Below are 21796 nucleotides of genomic sequence, written 5' to 3'. Positions count from 1 at the left end.
ACCATTTGTTCTAGAAGGTCCAAATCGAATATATCCTCAATACAGGGTTGATGATGTTCCACGCTGCTGCGTCGTCGTTCACTACTGACAGAAGACCTATCCGCACTGGTCCTGCGTAGTTCCACACCAAATTTTCCACTTCCCCGTCTACTGCTCACCTCGATTTCCTCTACATATTTCTCTTCTTTCATTTGACTCGTCTTTGTTGGCCGTTGGTAGCCAGGAAGATTGTCAAAAGATTTTTCTTGTTTGTTTTCCAGGGCAAATTGCTTTGTCGTCGAATCGACTTGTTCAGTTACGGGAAGGCGCGACAAAACTTTTTTTGGCACTATAGTTGCTGTTTGGGCTATAGGTGACCTTATATTACTTATGGGTGATACTTCTCTTGGTATAGGTGATTTTGTTCGTGCTATTGGTGATTTATCTCTAGGCGATTTAGGCAATGGCGATCTTTCTCTCGCGATTGATGTCTTATCGTTTTTGTGAGGCGAATTTGGCCGGATACTAGGCGTTTTATCTCTTCGATGAGGTGATGTGGCTCTGTTTATAGGCAGATTATCTTTTTTGATGTCAGAGCTTGGTAACTGGTTTTTATCAGGTGATTTATGCCGATTGCGTGAAATCAATTCAGTGTTTTCTTCGTCATAATCTGTTTGTTGAATTGTTGGTCTTGGATCTTGAGTTAGTTGCGTTGTTTTAGTTGTTTGAATTTTCTGTGAGACGCCTATATCGGTTAATTTTGTTGTTCTATTGTGAACTGTTCTTTCTTTAAGTTTTGTAGTCGACGCAATATTTTCAAACAAGGCTTTGGCCTTCTTAACAGCTTCGCTGCTTCGCAAAGTTGTTATTTTTACTGATCCAAGTTTTTCAGATTGTTTTAATTTATTTGAGTCTGTTGTCGATTTTGTATTGTTATCGTCAGATGTTCTAACTGTCCGTGTTTTTTCATTGTCTCTAGCTATGGATTTATAATGTTTAGATGGCACAGCAATGTTTTCTGTTTCAGGCAAATTTTCTTCAAAATCATTAACAATTTGTTTCATAATATTATCATGTACTTCCTGAATTTTTTTTTCTTTTTCTTCAATTGCGTTTGCGTCTGTAGACACATCCACGGCTGTTTTAACAAACTTATTAACTTTGTCAGAAACACTTAAGAGACATTCATCGCTTTTTAAAGAATCGTCTACATTTGAAAAATCTGGCCGCACTGGTTTTTGTATTGACTTGGGTTTCGTTGTTTTTACATTTTCAGCGGTTTCAATGAAAAGGTGGGCTTTATCATTAACACTTAATTTAGTGTAATCATCCGTATAAATGGTATCTCTATCATATTCTTCTTTTATATTGCGAGACGGACTTCTATCTTTAGATATAACGGATCCTTTAGCAAATCTGTTTACTTTTTCTGATACAGAAAGTAAGCATTCGTCTGATATTAAATTTCCTTTGATCAGATCACGATGAACTTTATTTTTGTTACAAATAATAGAATCGATTTCTTTAGATTGTACAGTATTTAATTTTGTTGATTTGTCAGTAACAAGCGACTTTTGCTCAACTTTTTGCATTTCGCTTTCTTCAGCCCTAACAAATAATTCGTCTTCTTCACATATTTCCACTATATCATCAACAATTGATTCGGCTTCATGAATAATGTGATGTGAACGTTTATTTATTTCATCATCCGGTTCATTTACCTCATCTGGAAAACGTGGAGTACCAGTATCTTCAGAAGAGCCGACAGGCGTGGGACAGATACGATCAGGAGAGTTTTCCCTAGACGATTTCGCTTGTTGCACGTCAATGATAACATCGTCATCATCATCCATTGAAGTATTCAAAGCGGTTGCTGATTTAGGTTTGCTGACAGGCAATTTAGTGGGTACTTGCTTGATTAATGATTTTTGTGTTTTGGTACCAATTGTGTGTGTATTCTGTTTATATATCTTGTTTGTGGCTACGTTATTAAGTTGAATTTCAGGTTTTGATTTCATTCTTTGCGGTGACACTTTCTTTAAAGGTGACTTCATACTGATGTCACTGGAAGTTCGTATTACTTTTGAATCTATTTCTTTTTTTAACGTTGGGGAATGATTTAACTTTTGCGGTGATTTATTCTCATTGTCTTGTGATTTATTATTGTTAACTGCAGCAGTCTTAGTTGCATTAAATTTAGTTGGTGATGTTCTCCTTGTACTCTGTGATTTAGTTGTCTTTTTTAAGTCCGTCCTTTCAGTTTTAAGTGTTGATGACGAAGATGTTCTTTGATGTTGATCTTTAGTATTCGTAATTGTTGTTTTAGAAACTTGCGGTGATTGAGGCCTTTCTATTGGTGAAACTGGTTTCTTCTCTACTGGTGACACTGGTTTCTTCTCTACTGGTGACACTGGTTTCTTTGGAGAAGTACTCCTGGGCTTTACAGTTTCTGTGGTAGTTTTTGTCAAATTCTGTGGACTCAGTGGTTTTTTTATAGGTGAAGTATTTCTTGACGAAGGCTTGCTTGGAATCTGGTTTTTACTCGTAACAAACTTTTCGGTAACCAACTTTTTTTTCTCACTTATTTTATCTTCAGAATATACGATTGCAGTATTATTAATTTCTTTGTAATCTTGATTTATAGATTCATCTTTTGTAGTTTTATCATGAAGTATGGGCAACTTTGAATTATTTTTCTTATAATTATTGTCTTCCACTGGCTTCCCCTTGCGATCAGGAGATAGTTTTCGTAGAGAGGATTGAACTCGGTCTAGTATATCTTGTTCTTGTTGTGAAGTGATACATTCAGAAATAGTTTCTTTTAGTTTAACTTCTTCTGAAACATTATTAGACTTTAAGTGAGTGCTTTCATGCCCTTTATCATATTTTGTTTCAATAAAACTAAGTCCATTTTCAGAATCATTATCTGTAAGGGTTTTAGATTCTTGAGGTTTAGAGAAGGGTAAAATAGAATTTTGTGGTGGGTTTTTGTTTGGCATTGTATCCTGAAGTAAGGTAGTTTCATTCGATGCGATTATTTGTTTAAATGGCATATTTACTAATGTTTGACAGTGATCGATCACAGATTCTACGGGTGTTTTTTGCCAATTTGATTCACTAGATATTTGTATATTATTTTTCTGAGTTTGTGTTTTAAGCGGCATTGGGACGGATGTTTTAGTAGTTAAGTCAACAATATTAACTAACCCATAGTTATCATCGCAAAAACCTTTTTCTTCTATCTGAACAGGACTTTCACAAGGTGAAATGCTAGGTGATGTTTTAGGTGTAATAGTGTCTCCAGATTTGGAAGGTGTTATATTTGTTTCTGTAGTTAGGTTGTCATCTGACATACCTAATATCTTTCTGCACCTTTCTTCGTATGTTTCGCGTCTTACAAGGGGTGGCTTAATCTTCATAGGTTTATCAGATTTTGTATTTGGCTTGTCTTTTGGAACTTCTTCTTTTTCATAATCATTAGTTTTTTCATTCTCTGGAGAAATTAGGAAACTTGTTGGTGGTTTTGGCAGTGATGTTACATTACCATTATCAAAGGAAGGCTTTTTCAAGGAACTCTTACGGGGAAGATTTTCCTTATTGATAACTTTCTCTGGAGAAGGAGATCTACATGGAATTTTAGTAGGAGATGGAGTTCTTTCGTGTTCTTTTTTATTCGAATCATTTGTTGCTGTTTTAATGGATTCTTTGGAAATAGTTGCCGAAGATTCTATCTCTGTTGTCGAATGTATAAAACCGCTATTAGTTGTAGGTGAGCTTTGTCCTGTAGAAGGAGCAGTCTCAACTGATTTTGGTTTTCTTGATGGGCTTGTTGATGGTGTGTGAAGAGTCCGAGATTTTATTGCAGTTATTTTATTAATTTCTTCATTCAATACTTCCGTTTCAATAAAGTCGTGTGTTTGCTTATTCTTAGTATCCGATGTATGTTTTTTTGGAGAACTGCTTCGACGAGGAGATTCTTTTGATGGAGTTGTTGATTTACCCTGAATATTTTTGTCAAAACTATTAAATACCTTGTCATTTCTATCAGTAGTTTTTACCACTTGTTCAAATTTTTCAGTTTTTTTAAGTAAGTTCGAAGATATCGACGTATCCTTAGCACTAGGGCTAGGTGATCGATTTTTATTTTCGTTGTCTTTAACACGAGGTTCTTGCATATATCCAGGTATTTCTTTGTTCGATTTGGAAATTATCCTCACAGGGCTCTCATGTCTTTTAATAGGTGATGATTCCCTAGAAGGTTGCTTGTTAGGCCCGATATTTTTTTCTTTTCCTTCATGCCGATTTACAATATCGTCTTTTGGGCTTACACTTGTATTAAAATGTTGATGTGATTTTCCTGAATTTCCTGTTTGTGTATTGTTAACTTCTGTTTGCTCCAAGTCTTTTGTGGGACTTATCGAAGTTCTCAATATTTTATCATAATCATCTATAGGCTGAACGCATCTTTTACTATCACGATCAGGGGAAGTACGTGGACTTTGTTGACTGTTGTTTTCAAAATTATATGTAATGTTTTCACTAAAGCTGGTATTTATTTTACTTTCTTCCTCAATAAAGCGTTCGTGCTCCTTCTTTAAATTGTACAGCTGCCTGTCCGGGCTTTGAGAAGGCAATTGCTTTATAGGTGATTTTCGATCATTATGTGGTTGCTTTGAAGGCGATGAACTTTTAGGTGAGCTAGATTCTGTCGGTTTCATATAATTTGGCTGATTATCTGCCTGTTCAGTAATATTAGTTTTAACACCTTTGATTTTTTCATCTCGAACATACTTTTCAGAATATTCTGATGTCGATGTTGTGCATGTATCTTGTCTATCTATAACCTCATGTTTTGAATCAATTTTTACCGTTGGAGAAGTTTTATTATGTCTTTCAGGACTTAGAATTCTTCTAGTTGGAATTATATTACTGGGTGATTCACGACTACCACTAGGTTGATCACGACTACCACCAGGTTGAATTGCGCTGTTTCGTTTTGGGCTAGTACTAGACCGCGTATTTGACGAATATCGTGGTGTTCTTGTTTGTTTATCTGGAGTTATGCTTGATCTTTTTTCTTCATCACTGTTTGATTTTCTTTCAGGGCTATGTAGTTGACGTGTTGGTGATTTATTTTTTGGAATGTGTTTTTCAATAATATCAGTGCTATTATTTGACTTAATTTCCGTAACAGAAGAAGACAACTGAGTACTAGAAAAGGTTTGATCAGTTGGAGTCTTTGTTGGGGAAAACCTACCAATTTTATTAGGACTTACACTGCGGCTTGATGATTTTTTATATATTTTATCAGGGCTTACACTGCTTCTTAGTGAAGATGTACTAGACTTATATGTTTTGTTTCCGGGTGAAGGAGCCCTAGCTGTGGAGCGTGGGGGGGTATCTGATCGAAGTGTACTGGCCCATGCCTGATGAGTTGGGCTTAAATCAGTACTTATTTTACGATGGCTATAATCAGTTTGATATGTTGTTTGATACTGATGAGTGGACCTTGTTTCTGTATTCTCTCTGACGTTGCAGTCTTTTGATATTTTGTGTACATATTCTCCAGAGGTTTTAAGTATTTGAGAATCTTCTTGGTTTGTATTATGATTCATCCTACTATCAGCAGAGGTTTCGTTAGGTCTGCGGTGATCATTTTTATAAGCAGATTTTGAAGGATTTTCTAGAGTTGAATCTTTGTGGATAAATTGAACATCCTCTTGCTTCTGTACATCTTTATTAAAAATATTTATGTTATCATCTGCAATATAATAGTCATTCTGTTTACGTTCATGAGTTTTGTTATTGTCTTTTTCATACGTGTCTTTGTTTACGTAATCTTTGCGGTCATAAACAGTCTTCTCCAGAACATCATCGTTACGAACACTTTTACTATCATAAAATTTCATGAATTCACTTTGTTCTTCATTTTTTGCAGTTTTTGTGACTTTTTCGTTACGAATACCGTGCGTACTACTATCAGCGTAATCAGTTATATCACTATTTATAAAATCCAAGTCATCTTTATTTCTTTGAGAATCGACTATGTCTTGCACATTGGTTTTATATGACTTATCCTGTATTACTTTTGTGGATGATTCATTTGATTGAGTTTTCTTTTGGGAAGATGTATACGAAGTCGATTTGCTTTCACTTTTTATTTGTTCTGAGTGTTGTTCAGAGCGTTTTGTCTGAGCACTTGGCACACGGAATTCCCGTCGAGTACTTGTAACTTTAGTACCATCAGGAAGACACCTCGTTTCTACTATGACTTTAGTGTTGTCATCGGGATAATCAATTTTTCTCGACAACAGTTCTCCATGTTCGTAGTCATTTCTTAATGTTTGATTGTGATTACTTGTGTTGGCCGTCTCATTCCTTGTGAACTCTTCATTTCTATTGTTATCATAGAATGTTTGAGGATGTGAGTCATAATTATCATATACTTGATATGGTACTGATTCATAAGTCGAAGAACTTTGTTCAAACTTTGACGCAGAAGTGGACGAACTACTCGTAGACGTGATGTGTGTTCCATCCCCGGTTTGTTGTTCTACTTGTTCATGAGCCGACGTGTTGGAATAATCTTCATTGCGTTTAAGATTCGATTTGCCATCGTTGTATTCAGTAACTGCCTGTTTGTGGTGGTCGGCAGCAGCGAAGTGCCCTTTACCTCCATCAACGTCGTACCGTCCTTCGATGTTAGCGTTAACGGATTTCACACGTGTGTGGCCATCGTCGGTTGTCCTATTTTCAGACTCAACATTCCATCCAGCGTTAGATAGGTCCTTTAAATCTGTAAAAAAATACATATTTAATGTAATAATGGTAATCTTTGTCATGTACGGTTATTGGTTAATGAGTTAGTTCGGTTAAGAGTTTCAGGGGGCGGTAGGCACCTTGGCCGCGGTAGTTGAACTCCTTAGGCGGAGAGCCTGCGTCACGGACCTCTTTGCTCTTCATTGACTGGAAATTTTGGTCTGCAAATGATTTCACATGGCCCTGCGTCGACGAGAACTCACAACCTGTTGGATGGTGTAATAAAATGGGAGTCGCTTTACTAATACATACTACACACATAACGTAATTTGTATCAAAATCTTTTATGTAATTCTTTCCTATCATTTGCATTCATTATGCAAATGTCTCAATCTTCTCACTCTTTATTGGTAACAATTAAAACTTATACTGTGGAAACAGTTTCGTTTAAATAAGTTTAATGCAAAGAATTGCATAAGAATTTTTAGGTCCTTGTAATGGGTGTAATTCTTATATTATATGTATTTATTTTTGACACATAGATAGAATAAGGAAAATTATAGCGTTAATGTTATATACCTTTAGCAGCATCGAGGCTGGGTTCAGGCGAGTAAAGGTTGCGCAGGCGTTCCTCCCGCAGCCGGTACATGTGCGCGCGGATTTCTTTTTTCCGAGAGAAATCTTCCGTCTGCTGCCACTGGATGGTTGAATAATATAAATTAATTATGGACATTACAGAAATTATTTTTTAATATGTCATTGTCAATTTCATGAATGATATTACTTACCATGCGCCGCAACACGTCTTCGTCGCGAATTAAAGACACGTCCCCGTCAGACATTCTGGAACAAATAGATTTCTTTTAGCATTGAAAATACAGTTTCTTCTAAAAACAACTTAAATTTCTAAGTTAACAATAAATCGCTTCAAATTTAATAACTTAACTAGTACTAGATCGGAATTAAATAAACCAAAATAACGTGTTGTCAACATAACAGTAACTTATAGAATGATTAGTAGTAACTTATAGACAAAGTAGAAACTAAAAATTCTTTATTAATAAGTCACACGGTGTAATAAATTCGTATTACATATGTTAAAAAAGTTCCTCTGATTCACACAAATAACACGAACAACTCAGTATTTATAAAACAAAAACGCAACATTTATCTTAAATATTTAATATGATATGATATTCATATATTATAAGATATTTTAGGAACGAGAAGCCGCCGACACATGCGAAATTAATTTTACCTTCGCGTAATTGTACCAATTAAGATTAATATGCAATCAGTGTTTGTATATAAATGGACACTTCATACAGAATTATAACCAGACAAGGCTGGTTTTATGAGTAAGCAGCTTACTGAGCATGTTTGTCTTAAATCACAATGACCAACTTCTTCTAAAAACTACAAAATATACATGAGCATCAAAGCATACAACTTAAAATTTCAAGTTATGTGCAATTTTTAATTAATTAAAAACCCCGCCCGCTTTTGCCTTCGATAAAGTAATTTACCGATTAACACTAAAAGTATTTAGGCGATATTTGCCATATGGTGAGTAAGGCCACGACCATATATAGCGCTGTCCGCACTCCGCCCTTGTCTGCACTTGCCCTTATAAAGCTGCCCTACTTTCAGACCTCAAGATCATTCATGAAAATATGTGAACGTAAAGATTTTGATCAAATAAATTTTTTTGTAAGTTATTCCAACCAGATCGGCATAAAAATTTAAAAACAAAAACAGCAAATTTACACGAAAGGCATTGAAGAAATTAACATTGCCATTTGTGGGCAAGAAAAAAAAGCATTAATCAATATTACTTTAAACTCAGAGTTAAAAGCTTAACATCTTATCTACATTGTCTAAAGTGTACGTCTCGGGTCACCATTAGATGAGTGATGGATGGACTGCCATTAGCTTCATCACAAGGCCCGTTAAATGCCGATCTAGCACCACGAAGTCCTCAATCGCTGTAAACTACAAATTTAGTTTAGTTAATTTAGTTTCGCCAGAACATACTTGCTAAGAATAATTGCACTACTTGAATAAACAAGATCGTTTATTACATAATGTGATTCTTAAATTTAATTCGGGTGAAACAAAGAGTAGTAAAACATTGACGTAAGAGAGTGGCAATAAGTATTATTGTTTTGACGAGAGAATAAGGGCGACATGGAAGCATAAAATCGATTAAGATGACACGACTGAATTACACATTCAATTTAAGACAGAATATCAATCAGTGCAATTTTAATTATTATTTAAAATCACTTCAATCGATGAAAATCAAATCTCAACAAATATATTTTTAAAATAATTGTCTGACAACTAAACTCATTTATCTCTTTGTTCATATTTATTACGCGTCTATTTGTTTAGGCATATAAATTTTTTGGAAGGCTTTTTAATTGGTTGGTTTTAAATTAACTGAACAATATTTGAATACCTAAAGGAGAAATGTTCGGTTCCTAAAGGTCCTTGACCAGTCTCATCGCTCTTTTCGATCTCTTAAGGATCATTTTATCAATGATTAACTTGACTTCAGATACCAACGTTTACAAGTATCTCATTTGTAACCACATAGCATTTTTGCATTTTTAAAGCTTGAATTGGATCGAAACACTTTCTTTTAAGTAATATTGAATTTGATTCCACTCACAACATCACTTATAATTCAATCACCGTACCTCTGTAGCACATCAAACGTTGAAAACTTTTATTGCGGAAGAAAAGCAGCAATGTAAGGTACGTAAGTATAAAGATATATTGTGTGTGTGCGTGTCCTTAGAAAATATATTCTCAAAGGAAAGTCTAAAGAAAGTCACATTAAGATTTTCGACACATCGCTGATATTTAAGAAATTGCCATTCATGGGTGTAAATTAAAAAAAAACAAAACATTTAGTCCATCGACGGACATGGCCGGACGTATGAAAATATAAATACATAAGATATACACTAAAGTTTAGCTGAGAGATATTCCTCCAATATCGCCTCCTTAGATACCTTTTGGGAACATTAATTACAACACCTTCCATAAAATTAGACTACAAAAATTATGAGTAACACCTTCAAATAATCGACTTTGAACATTTTTGATTTTTATTTTTTACCTATAGTGAGCAGCATTAACACAAAATAATAATAATTATTGTATAGAAGCATACTGTTATTACTTTAATGACAGTTTTTTTTAATATGAACTTTTTAAAATAATCTTATTATTTGTAAAAGACGGCTTAAACCCCATGGATGGCGATTACGTCATCAGGATCCGAGGAAAAATGCCGTCTTTTTGCCGAACAGGTTTCAATGCAAATAATCCTTTAATGGCTGTTAGGTACATATAAATCGATAATTTATGCATTTTAACTTTGAGTAAGAGGTTCTCAGAGGGAACTTATATTAGAATAAATTGATTGCAAATTAATGTTATAAATGTGTAATCACATCGGAAAGAAGTTTTGATACTACGATCATATTTAACAAATATCCCTTAAAAGTAATAACTGTTATTGTATAGTTATTTATATAAAAAGAGAAAATGCTTCACATTCATTGCTACGGCATACATATAAGAAATGAACAGCATCAAATTCTGTTTATGCGAATGCTTTCTGGCACTTTCGTTTAATCGTTTTTATTTATAAACGATCGATTGTTCAAATTGTCAAGACTATACGTCATTATTCTGGGCGCTGCATTGTTTATTGTGAACCTTATAGAGATCATAATTATACTGAAAGCATCTCATGAACCATATTTATGTTGTGTATACTAAATGTAAAAATAACCTTCTTTCTCTGATGCCTACATTGGTAGAAGTTTTTATCGAAAAAGGCAGTATATAAAAGAAGTTCTCAAATGAGATCACTCCCTTTAAAATCTTAGGAAGGAATTATTGTACTAACTTTCATATAAATTGATACTCTTTCAGTTTGAGATAAAGTTTGATTATTATGTTTAACATTTATCACATGTGAGCTAAACAGAAACTGCCTCCATTAGCAAAATAAGTTATTGTGAATTGCAATAAGTAAGTCAATCGTGTGTTCCCAGAAAATGTTTATTGTAACTTCTCAGTCAAACCGGTCACGCGACACTTTGTTTGGTTTATAATATTATGACAACGACTTTTTGCACCTACACACAAATAATCATTAGCTGCCCCTGGTACAATGTGTTATTTCCATGATTAAATTAAAACAATAACAACACGATACGCGCGGTATTAAACATTTAAATAAATGACCTAATGTGAAATTATTTTAACTGCATTTGGTCGTCACACCAGTGACAAGACATTTCAAAAGAACATTAGTGAGTGAAAACACCTGACATATGAATTACTATCTATTTATAGCCAAGAACAGCCTCATAAATCCGGAGCAACCATCGTCCGTGGACGAACAAACGTACAGTATTGTGAACGAGGAACTGGTTTGTCCGTTCGTGACGTTCCCCCTTAGGGGTGAAACTTATTTTAATTGTCCTCCTGTCTCCAACTTAATTCATTATTTTAAATGAATATTTTTGGGTGTTAACAGTGAAATGTAGTAGTACCCAGTAGCTTACATGAATAAGTTATGTTCACATTTTTATAAAAGACGTAAATACGTTACTGTGTACTGCACTCTAAATTAAGGCTCTTGCAATAAAGGATTTAGATTGACAATAGTTTTAAAACTTAACGAATCCATAAAAGTGTCGGTTTCAAGTTAGTTTTAAATTGAGTGCCAGCCCTAGCTCGTTAGGGATCAGGTTTGGTATAATGCCTAGCAGCCTGGAGCAATCCGCGGCGAGTGGTGTATGGATGCTGGATCCAGTGTTAGTTCTGAATTTGTTAATATAATAGTAGTAGGTAATAGAATAATGCAGAAACTGTTTGAGTAAGAAAAGTAAGACCTAAATGTGATATCGACATGATTACTTTTAGTAATCTATCTATCTATACGCCATCACAATTGTATTTCTTTTGTTTTTTCCAAAAACTTGCATGAAATTAATTTTAAAGTATACTTTAATAGATTGGATTAGGTATTATGAAACAGAAGAAATGGTTATAATGCATTTTTGGCGTCGCCTTTTCAATAAAAGCCGATTACTAAGGTTAAAGTTGAACTGGCTGTAAAGATTTACGAATGTGCGCTCACTATATAAATGAATTAGCTGCTAAATGCATAAACAGTTCACGACGTGGCATGTCCTGAGTTCATGGCTTCACGATCCAACCGACCTTAGGTATCAAGGAATATCGTTAAAGCATTTTAACTAAATAACGAACTAAGCAAGCATAGGCCATGCATATAGGAAAGTTAGTGGTTCCAATTTCATAGGAATAATAATAATTATTAGAGGATTCCTAACATGGTTCATAATAAATAGGATAATGTTACAAATGCACATACTGTTTGTTTATTTACATAATGTTGCGGAACGAAGTGATGGGCTCCATTGTCAACTTTCACGACTAACTAATGTCAAAGCGAATAGTAATAAAAGAACAATATGATGTCACGACTAACTAACGGACAATTTAGCTTTTCTTGGAAGAGGAACAATCAATTATACATTACGTATTCTTTTAACTCATGATAGTCATAAGATTTGTTGTAAACAGAATCGTCAGTCTAAACACACCCACGCTTTGCTCGCAAAAACATTAATTCCGCTGGAGTCCTCTAAAGGAGCCGTCAAATTTTTGTAGCATTAAATTATTTAATGCAAACAGAATTGAACATAACAAAAAATAATGCGTGTAATACTGTCAAGGTAGGCGATATGCAGACTATTTTTTATTTACGCAAATGACATCATGGCCAATACCGATAAAAATTGTATTCCATTTTTTTTTCCAGAAGGCTCGCAAGTGCGTTTCCGGCCTTTTAAGAATTGGTAGGCTTTTTTTTGAAGGTCCCTAAGTCGAATTGGTTCGGAAATACTTGAGTGGGCAGCTGTGGTTGAGAGTGGTTCCACATAGTAGTGGTGCGTATCAAGAATTGCCTTAAGAAACGCTCAGTTGTGGAGCGACGGACGTCGATGTGATACGGAGCACCAAGTCATTGTTCAGAAGCGCGGCATCCAAAGTTAAACTAGCCACGATGATCGCCAACATTCGCAAGGAGATGGCACTATAAGTAGAAGATGTAAAATAAGCCATTTCAGAGAGAGGCGTGCAGACTGATAAATAATAAACATGAACAAGGATCAGGATACCGGCAAGGTCCTAAAGCTAGGCCATAAAGATAAAATAAATACTACGTAGGAGACATAGGTGGGCGAAGACACTGAACATTACGTCACCTGTATTTCTCACCTATTGTGCAGTTACAGAAAATATAAATTTATGGCATACGGCACTTGAGATAATGGAGATGATGACTTCAAACTAAACTTTTCCAATCTATATGTGCATAGCAATATCAAGATTGAGTTGTTTATTTATTTATTTCCCACTATCTTTCAATGTTTAGTTAATTGATAACACATATATGTACATATTTTTTCTGAGTAAGAGCTCTTACATTTTTAGAATGAAACTAATGTGAAGGATGTAATTGAGTAGAAAAAGGTTTAATTGTTTAAGATTATTCATGACTTAATTTCGGGGTAAATCAGCCGCAATACTGATTACTTATAATTAAATAAATACTTTAGTATATTTGTAATTAATTGCTATCTAAAAACTAAACTACTAAACTACTAAGTCTGACAGATTAAAAACATTTAAATTTGCTGTGAAGCATTTAAATTGTCATGCAAATGGCGGCATGTGAAAAGTTAAAGAAGTTTTATCGAAATGTTTGAATTCTATTGATCATCAAAACAACAAACAGGTATTATATATTGATTATACACTGAGCCTTTGATTAAGGTTAAACAATCTTGATCTTCAATCAACGCATTGATAGGTAGTCTATTTATCTTTAATATTATGTCTGGCGATTTAGATATAGAGAGTAAATACCTTGCTAACTATGCTTCTTTCATTCGCGAGTTGGTCTTAATGAAGTATTATAAATTCTTTAAAATAAATATAACAGACTCTAAAATGCGCATAAAAGTATTAAGTAACTTATTAGACATCTCATTCATGCAGATTCGTCTAGGACGGAGCCATACTTGCACGTACAAAGATGAGAATGAATGATGCAAATACGAGGCCGAGACTCGTATGGGGCTGAGTGAAATCTTTACTTAACATGTGACAGTGGGGCCAGAAATATATCTGATTTATTTTACATTTCGATCATAGATAGTTAAATATTAAATGTAATTGAATTCATTACTATCAATACGTTAGAACAAGGAAAGTCGATTGATGGAGATATTTTGGTGACATAAAAAGCAGGCAATAAACTTTAAATTTTGCTCACCAAGTGAAGAATGCGCAGGTGACAAGTAGTCACAGCGCGCGTCGTTGGGACTCTAAGTCTACCTGCGTCCACGCAGCCAAAACCCACGCTCTCTGACACGGCTACATGGAGGATTCCACATTGCAATTAATTATTTTATCCTACGATTTCAATTTACCAGTAACAATATTGAAAGTTCAGGTGTTGTCCAACAAAAATTGCCTAAGTGGTACAGACTTATTACACTAATTTTTTTAAATGGAATAAAACATTACCATTATTATTAACTCACCAAAAAATTTATCCGACCACTATAGTTTTTGAAAAATAAAATCACAAATATACTACATATAACCAAATCTGGGTAAGCTACGCACATCCACAGCCAGTACAATTGTGAATAATTTATATTTAAAGGTGTATATTAGGATATTAATATACTTGAAACCAATCAATGATTCTAACACTGTATTCTTTACATATATGTAAATAATAAATGTTTTCCTCAAGCATTCGAGTTTTTTTTATTTCGATTTGATTTTTACCTTATTTTTTACATATTTCTTTCTTTATGTGTTTTTATTAATTTAAAAGTAGGTAATTTTTACGTTTCTGGCATATAAATGTCAGAAGTTAATTACTAGATTAAATCGAGAGCAATCACTGAAATATTATATTTTAAAAATAGACAGACTTTTTTAGAACAGCGGAAGCGTATTAGGACAAACATAGTTGTACAGTGTACACGTTCAATTATTAATTAAATTGATTTCTCTCAACGCTCAAGTTAATCAATATTAGAACTGGAAAATCCAGGAAGAAAATAAACAAAAAAAATATGACTTATGCCTATTTTATTGATTATTATCACATAACATGTAAATACAAAGACCATTTTCTCGCTTTATACGTGGTGGTTGTCAGTTTAATCACACCAACAGTTAACGTTGAAGAAGCTTCCACAATGTCCTGACTTGTAACCTCTGTTTTTGCACTCCTGTCTGCAGTCGCTGAAGTAGTCAACGGCTCCCCACACGCAGCTGCCGATGTGAACGGCGGCATCGGCAGGGTTGGAGAACACCACGAGGAGGGCAATGCTGCACAGGCACATCAATACGAAGCGGGAACTCGCCATTTTAAAGGTAGCTGAAACTGTTAAACAAAACTAAAGAATAAATGAGATTGGAGACACATAATTTGAATACTATTTCTTTTACTTTTCATATTAAGGTCTACGGATTTTTTTTGCAAAAAAAAAACTAATAAATAAACTAATATTTTTTTATTAAATATATAGAATACCTGTACAGTATCCAATATTATTCCGGTATTTTATTATCATATATATATATATATAATATGATAATAAAATACCTTAATTTTATATGGAGAATATATGCTTAAATACACCAAAATTCGAAAAGAACTTTGTATAAATGAGATTTGCAAATAACAAATATTAATTAATACTTACTTATATGCCAACGTTGCAAGTCGCAAGAACTGAATGTGTAACGAACAGAAATGTATCGCTTTTATACTGAATCAGTGACATTATCTAAGGCATTCTTAATCTAATTGTTGGGAAAATACAGTTGACCGGTCTCAGGTATTTTGTTTATTTTCCTTAACGAGGGAATCGTGTGGTGACGCCCGTCCGACGCACCTGTAGCGCGGCAACCACACAGAGCGACACTTGTGTACAACAGGAGGAAGATATTTAAATAAAAACAAGTTATCAATAATTGAAAATTAGTACGACGTTGAGGAAAACATGTGGAAAGCGCTGTGAGTGTTGTTGGATTTAATATGTTAAAATCATAATAGAATTCAATCTAACCTGTTTCATATAGTTAAGTCTTAGTCAAAACCGAGAAGAGGTATTACATAAAAATGCTGCCATTTTTCCTAGCTTTGTATCAGTGTCAATTTATAATTCTTGCAATCTAATTTTAATTAATATGAAGCGTCTCTCCAGATCCGAACGCGTATTACAAAGGAAGAACGCCTATACAATTGAATTAATATAATATTACTATTTTAATATTATAAACCTAAAAAGTTTGTTTACCAACGCGCTATACAAACAATTATTGGTTCGAGTTGAAATTGTTTGTTATTGAATTGTTTATTTATCGACCAAATTAACGCTAGTAGGTATATTAAATTAAGGTAAATTTCGTGCCGTTGAAAATGTTATCGAATATATTATTTTCAAATAATGAAATAGAATAGAGACGAAAATATATAAATCAGACAACTATAACTTCTCTTACGCATTAACCGACCTTAAAATACTCACTTCTAAGTTAAACAACAATATTAACAGTTTAACTACATCTTCAACTTAGTTTAATATATATAAATCTCATTGTTTTACTAGGCTTGTGCCATGCTAGAACGAAATACGAAACATGTTTAAAATGCATTTAATTGACGGTAACGTGTGAATTATAACAGAATTTTAGCGGAACAGTGTGAAACGAGAGAGGTAATCCTAAATAAACGAAACATTGATTTTGAGTTCGTTTCTTACGAAATATGATAATAATATATGATGTAAATTTACTGAAAATATTTTCCTTTAGCCGAGTGTTACTTTCGAAGCTACGATGGAGCACGGCTTGTCTACATTTCTCCCTTCAGCCTTTTGCCGAAGACTCCTTCCTTTGACGCAAGAGGGCACTTACAAAGATAAATACTTTTATACGCCAATGTAATCTCAAATTTTAGTTGCGTGCTAAGACTAATAGTGCCAAACAAATGTAAGATCCTCCACACCAAATCCGAGTAGAAGTATCTTTAAAGGCGTCATGTAATCCTTGCATTTTCATTACAGTGAGCTGGTCAGTAAGTCAATGTCGTGCGAACGGTGACGGTGACGTCACCTCTTCTACGCCAAGCATAGAGTGCTCTAATGTTTTAGAAGTGCTGGATTCAATTGTTATGATTAGAAATGCATAAAAGATCACATAATATGGTTGATATGAGCTGCACAGTGTATCAGGTTCACAGGTAATTTCGAGTGATTTACCCAAACAATTAAGAAATGTACGCAGACCCAATTAGGAAAGACCCGGCCCTTTAATTATATTAAGTGATTTGGAGTAACGATTATTAACTATATCAAATGTGTTAATGATTTAATAGTGTTATTGAGATGGTATAACCCCTAATTAAATTATTAATTATAATTAAATTTTAAAGAAATATAGTATATTCCTCAATGTGATATCAAACCATCCTAAAGTAAGAGAAAAGTGATTCTTCAGCTGCCGACGTCCGTCACACACTAGAGTCGAGTGGTTAGTTAAGATTCTTAAACGATTAGGTTCCATTATCCTTCTACTCGAGCACTTGCATCAACTATAATTTTCTATAATAAATAACATACAGAAAATATGTGTCTCATAGAAGCAATTTCAAAAGTATTTATGGTTTTTATTCACTATTGCTCAGTATATGTTCTCAGTATTTTAGAGACTATCACACAATTTTAAATGAAAAACATTTAAATAATCGGAATTAATTGCGATTAGGTAGGTACATGCGGATCATCGTTAAAGAATCGTTAATGTCAACCCGCTTAAATGCAAGTTTTTTATTGATCATAATTTAAAAAAGACATTTTAAATACGTAAATTATTAAATTCTTACAGGTACGTTTAAGAGAATCTTAACCTAAGGTGAACATAAAAATAATAATAAGCGCATACTACAAAATAAATAAAAGTCTAAATTTTAAGGTTTGTAACATTGGGCTAACAAACATAATAACAGATATTAGGCGTATGATTTGCTAGTCTCCGGATACTTTTAAAGGAAATAAATAAATTATTATAACAATATTTACTTAAAACAAGACCGGAAAATATTATTCATAAAACAATTTTAACAACACTTAGTTAAACTTGTATTCGAACAATACGTAAAAACAAAAACGCTAAAAACAATTTACGACATATTTTGTTTGTACGAGATTAGACGTTTCTTGGTATTGATGGTACATAGTTTTGTAACAAATTATCAGTCTTTCAACCGTAGACTCTTAGCTCACTGATGCGTCACCGACCCTTGATTATGATTAGTACATATTTGTCAAGTTTGTATTATTAATAACATGAACGACTTTTTCCCTATTAATTAGAATCGTAGTATAAAGTCAATTGAGGATAATCATTACTGAAACAGGTACTAATTTGAGCTTACAATATAAACATTAGTTAGTTATATTTTAAATAATATATATTTTTTTAATTTTTATCTTGGGCCGTGGGATTCAAGTGCATAGGCGCTTATTAAAGACTAGCTGGTGCCCGCGACTTCGTCTGCGCAGGATTAGTATTTCGAGTAGCTTAAATTAGCGTAGCGTAGAAAAAAACCAATAAAGATATTGACTATTTAAGATCAACATTTCCGTCATACAATACATAATATGTATAATTCTAGCGGTTTTGGCAGCGCACGCCAGAATAGCTCGCAGATGGTGATTTTTTCATACTTACTTGATATTTTGGACAATTCACACAATATCTCAATAAATTGTAGTTATTCTGATGTATAAGCTATATTATTGTAAAGTTTCATTACAATCCATCCAGTATTCTTTACGTGAAAGAGTAACAAACATTCATCCATACTTACAAACTTTCGCGTTGTTAAAATTAGTAGGATCTAAGTTGGCGCCTGATAGATATTACCGGTGAGCCCAGAGCTGGTGCTTTCCTCGTTATATTTATTATTGTTAAATTATTATTATTATTACTATGTAGGTTAAGAAAATTGTAAATACTGTATAATTACACATAAAATTCTTTCGTATGAAACAATTGTGCAATAATCGGCTTACCGAATATAATCAATATTACACTTAATTACTCTTTTATCTCGTTTTTATAAAAATAAACCCTATTTATATCTGTAAAATCACCTATTGTTATGGTCAATGGATTAAAAATAGTAGTGAGTAAATATATTAAAATATGTTGCGCAATTTACCTTAGAAAAGTAAATTTTACCATTGCAAATTAATATCGCTCGATGAGACAAGCACACACCCACGCTCCACCTACTTCACTTTGATTTTATTTCATTTTATTGTTTCACGAATGCTGTCATACGATTCCGATCAGACAGGACAGTGCCAATTATTCGCGTCGCTTATTGTGGCAACAAGCATTTCACGAAACCAAATTCAAAGAAAATTATCAGTAAAACAGTTAATCTTTCTGCCCCACGCTTCTATGGGAGTTACGGGACTTACGAAACATGTACCCATAATCTTGCGTTGCATACAATAATTGACATTATTGCAGAAAGTGAATAAATAAATTCCCAAAAAATGTATTGCTGACCGGTGGCTAAGTTAACAAAAATAAATTTTAGGTTATAATTGCATATAGATATCATAATAGACAAAGTTGCTTAATTAATGAATGTTCATCCAAGTAGAAAAGGAACTTAGTAAAGAGACAAGGTTAAATGGGAGGGCGACACGCATCGCGTCCCGACTTGAGTGCCAGCCTGTGAAAATTCACTTTGACGACACTATGGGAGAGCTTTTGTTCTTGCAACTTTTAATGCAGATATTGCCATTTGTGATAATTGCTTTTTTTACATAATAGGGGGAAAACGAGCCTGCGGGACGCCCAAAAAGGGCAGTCATCGCAGCCCATAGACTATCATTTTAGTGGGTGCGTTGCCGGCCTTTACCGGGGAGCAGTACACTCGAATTTTGTATAGTTTTTGTATGGTCTTATCCCTCAGGGATGACCTCCACCGGGAGTCGATTCCACACTTCAAGTATTGAAGTATTTCAACCATCGCCATCTAGTCATATCTTTGTAACAATATCAGTTTCACTCTTTCTGCTGATTTTTTTAGCATAATTCAGAAGAAGTGCATACTTTTGAAATATAGTATAGGTAATATATGTCTATCTTAAGGTTGCAAACCAATATTAATTTAATCATATAAACGTGAAAGTCCTATAAATTAGATGCATAAAATGATTTTCAAGTCCTGTACGACCTCGTGAATGCGTTTGTGAAAAGGCATTGACCGTTGCAAAGACTTGCGGTCTTCATAAATAAAACTCCATTTGCTAAATAAGGAACAAAAGCCCTTAGTCGAATTATGTAGTAAAACTATTGCTGTATAGTTTACTACATATCTAGTAATTATTTTTGCTAAATAGCACGCCACAATGACCCTCAATGAGAACCTCAATCTTTCTCCTATTCAAATCGGTAAAACCAAATGAAATAATCAACAAGAACAAAGGTTTATCCGCGAAGTAATTACTAATTATATCATTAATTAATTATTCCGTGTGCATCGTATACATAGAGTCGGCATTCAGTGGAGATAACGAAAGGAATGCGGAGGTAAATAGACAAACTAGAGTACTTGTGATAGAACACGTAGTCAAACTGTCATGTTGGTCGGAGATGATAATAATATAATCCAAGCATGTACTGTAACAAATATCTCCAATAGGTTCGAGGTAATGTACGTAGCATATAACTGGTAATTTCGCCCCCAGATTCAAATCCAAGGCCTCGAGCTTATAGCATCCTAGAAAAAGCTCTTGGTACTTACTTATAAAATTATCAGACTACATGAACAAAAAGTTACAATTTTCTATAAATAAAGTGAAGAAAGTGGCAAAATAAGACAAGGACGAATAAGGCCGCACTTACTATCAATTTAATTTAATTAATTCCGACAAAACCAGTTTGTAACGATCTTGTTCTGTTATCACTTATCATTCGTAGTATTAACAACTTGGTATACTTACTACAAAATACACTCACTATTTACAGGTTGATGTTAAAGGCAGAACTCATCTTAAACCTTCCTTTACCTATCGGCTGAAGCGCAGAGAATCAGAACTGTAGTCACACTTGTTACGAAAAGCTAGTAAATTATTAATTAATTCTAGAGTTGCCTTTTGCCATTTGAAGTATTGGACTACCCGAACAAGCTTATATGTTATGGTTGGAAAGTTCAACAGCTCTCCAGAAAATGGACTCCACAGAGTGGGTCAGTGAGTGACGCGATAGACATACGATAGTAATGAAATATAGGTTAGGAGACAAGTCATGCTCTGGTGCCACTGTATCGGGTGACACTGACGCAAGCCAGGAATGCTGCCCTTTGTTCATCGGTCCTCCGTCAGGGTTGGTGGACAGTGTAAAGTAACAACTGGTTAAAAACCATAACAATGGATCATCATTTTTTTAAGATAAATGTAAGTAAATATGCCAATACCAAAAAAGGTTTAGTCAGTCAATAGCTTACCAAGACTGTCACTTGCAGTTTACATCGAAGCAAACATGGTTTATTGTTTCACCCCTGTCCGCTGAACAGAGGAAAGATAGTGCAAATATTCTATTCTGTAAATCTATTCTGTCCATACTAAAGAGACAACCCTTAATGTAATTCGAGTATAACAACTAACAACTCCTGGTGTCGGGTGACACAAGTGTTCGTTTGTCTATGTTACTTACGTGATCATTTACATAATAAGTTGTAATATTATGCTAACAATGGTTTTGTGATAGTCACCGTAGGATTTTATATCTTTTCACTATATAAAAGTGATTGCGTTAGTTTTGGATATAACTATAAACAAACATCTCTAAAAAAAGAAAAGAAAAATTAATTTGAGAAAGTTTATTGCCAATT

At 33.9% G+C, this 21796-nt stretch overlaps 1 protein-coding gene across 5 annotated transcripts in view; it reads right to left on the bottom strand.

Moving 5' to 3' along the window:
- The window catches only part of LOC125049140, a 42927-nt gene that overhangs the window by 19646 nt on the left and 1485 nt on the right, over positions 1–21796 (bottom strand). For 4 of the 5 annotated variants that reach the window (XR_007116954.1, XM_047648263.1, XM_047648264.1 and 1 more), the window contains exons 2-5: positions 7527–7581; positions 7318–7435; positions 6879–7004; positions 3–6775 (exon numbers count right to left, since the gene is read on the bottom strand). Coding sequence is in view for 4 of the 5 variants with exons in the window: in XM_047648263.1 (XP_047504219.1) it covers positions 3–6775; positions 6879–7004; positions 7318–7435; positions 7527–7580 (7071 nt within the window). In the remaining variant the exon portion in view is untranslated. The remainder of the gene's footprint in view (positions 1–2; positions 6776–6878; positions 7005–7317; positions 7436–7526; positions 7582–21796) is intronic. The other variant, XM_047648262.1, reaches the window with a different exon arrangement.

Source organism: Pieris napi, chromosome 4 (assembly GCF_905475465.1).
Source record: "Pieris napi chromosome 4, ilPieNapi1.2, whole genome shotgun sequence".
NCBI lineage: Eukaryota > Metazoa > Arthropoda > Insecta > Lepidoptera > Pieridae > Pieris > Pieris napi.
Note: the sequence above shows the minus strand (reverse complement) of the source record. Positions and strands in the feature narration are given on the sequence as shown.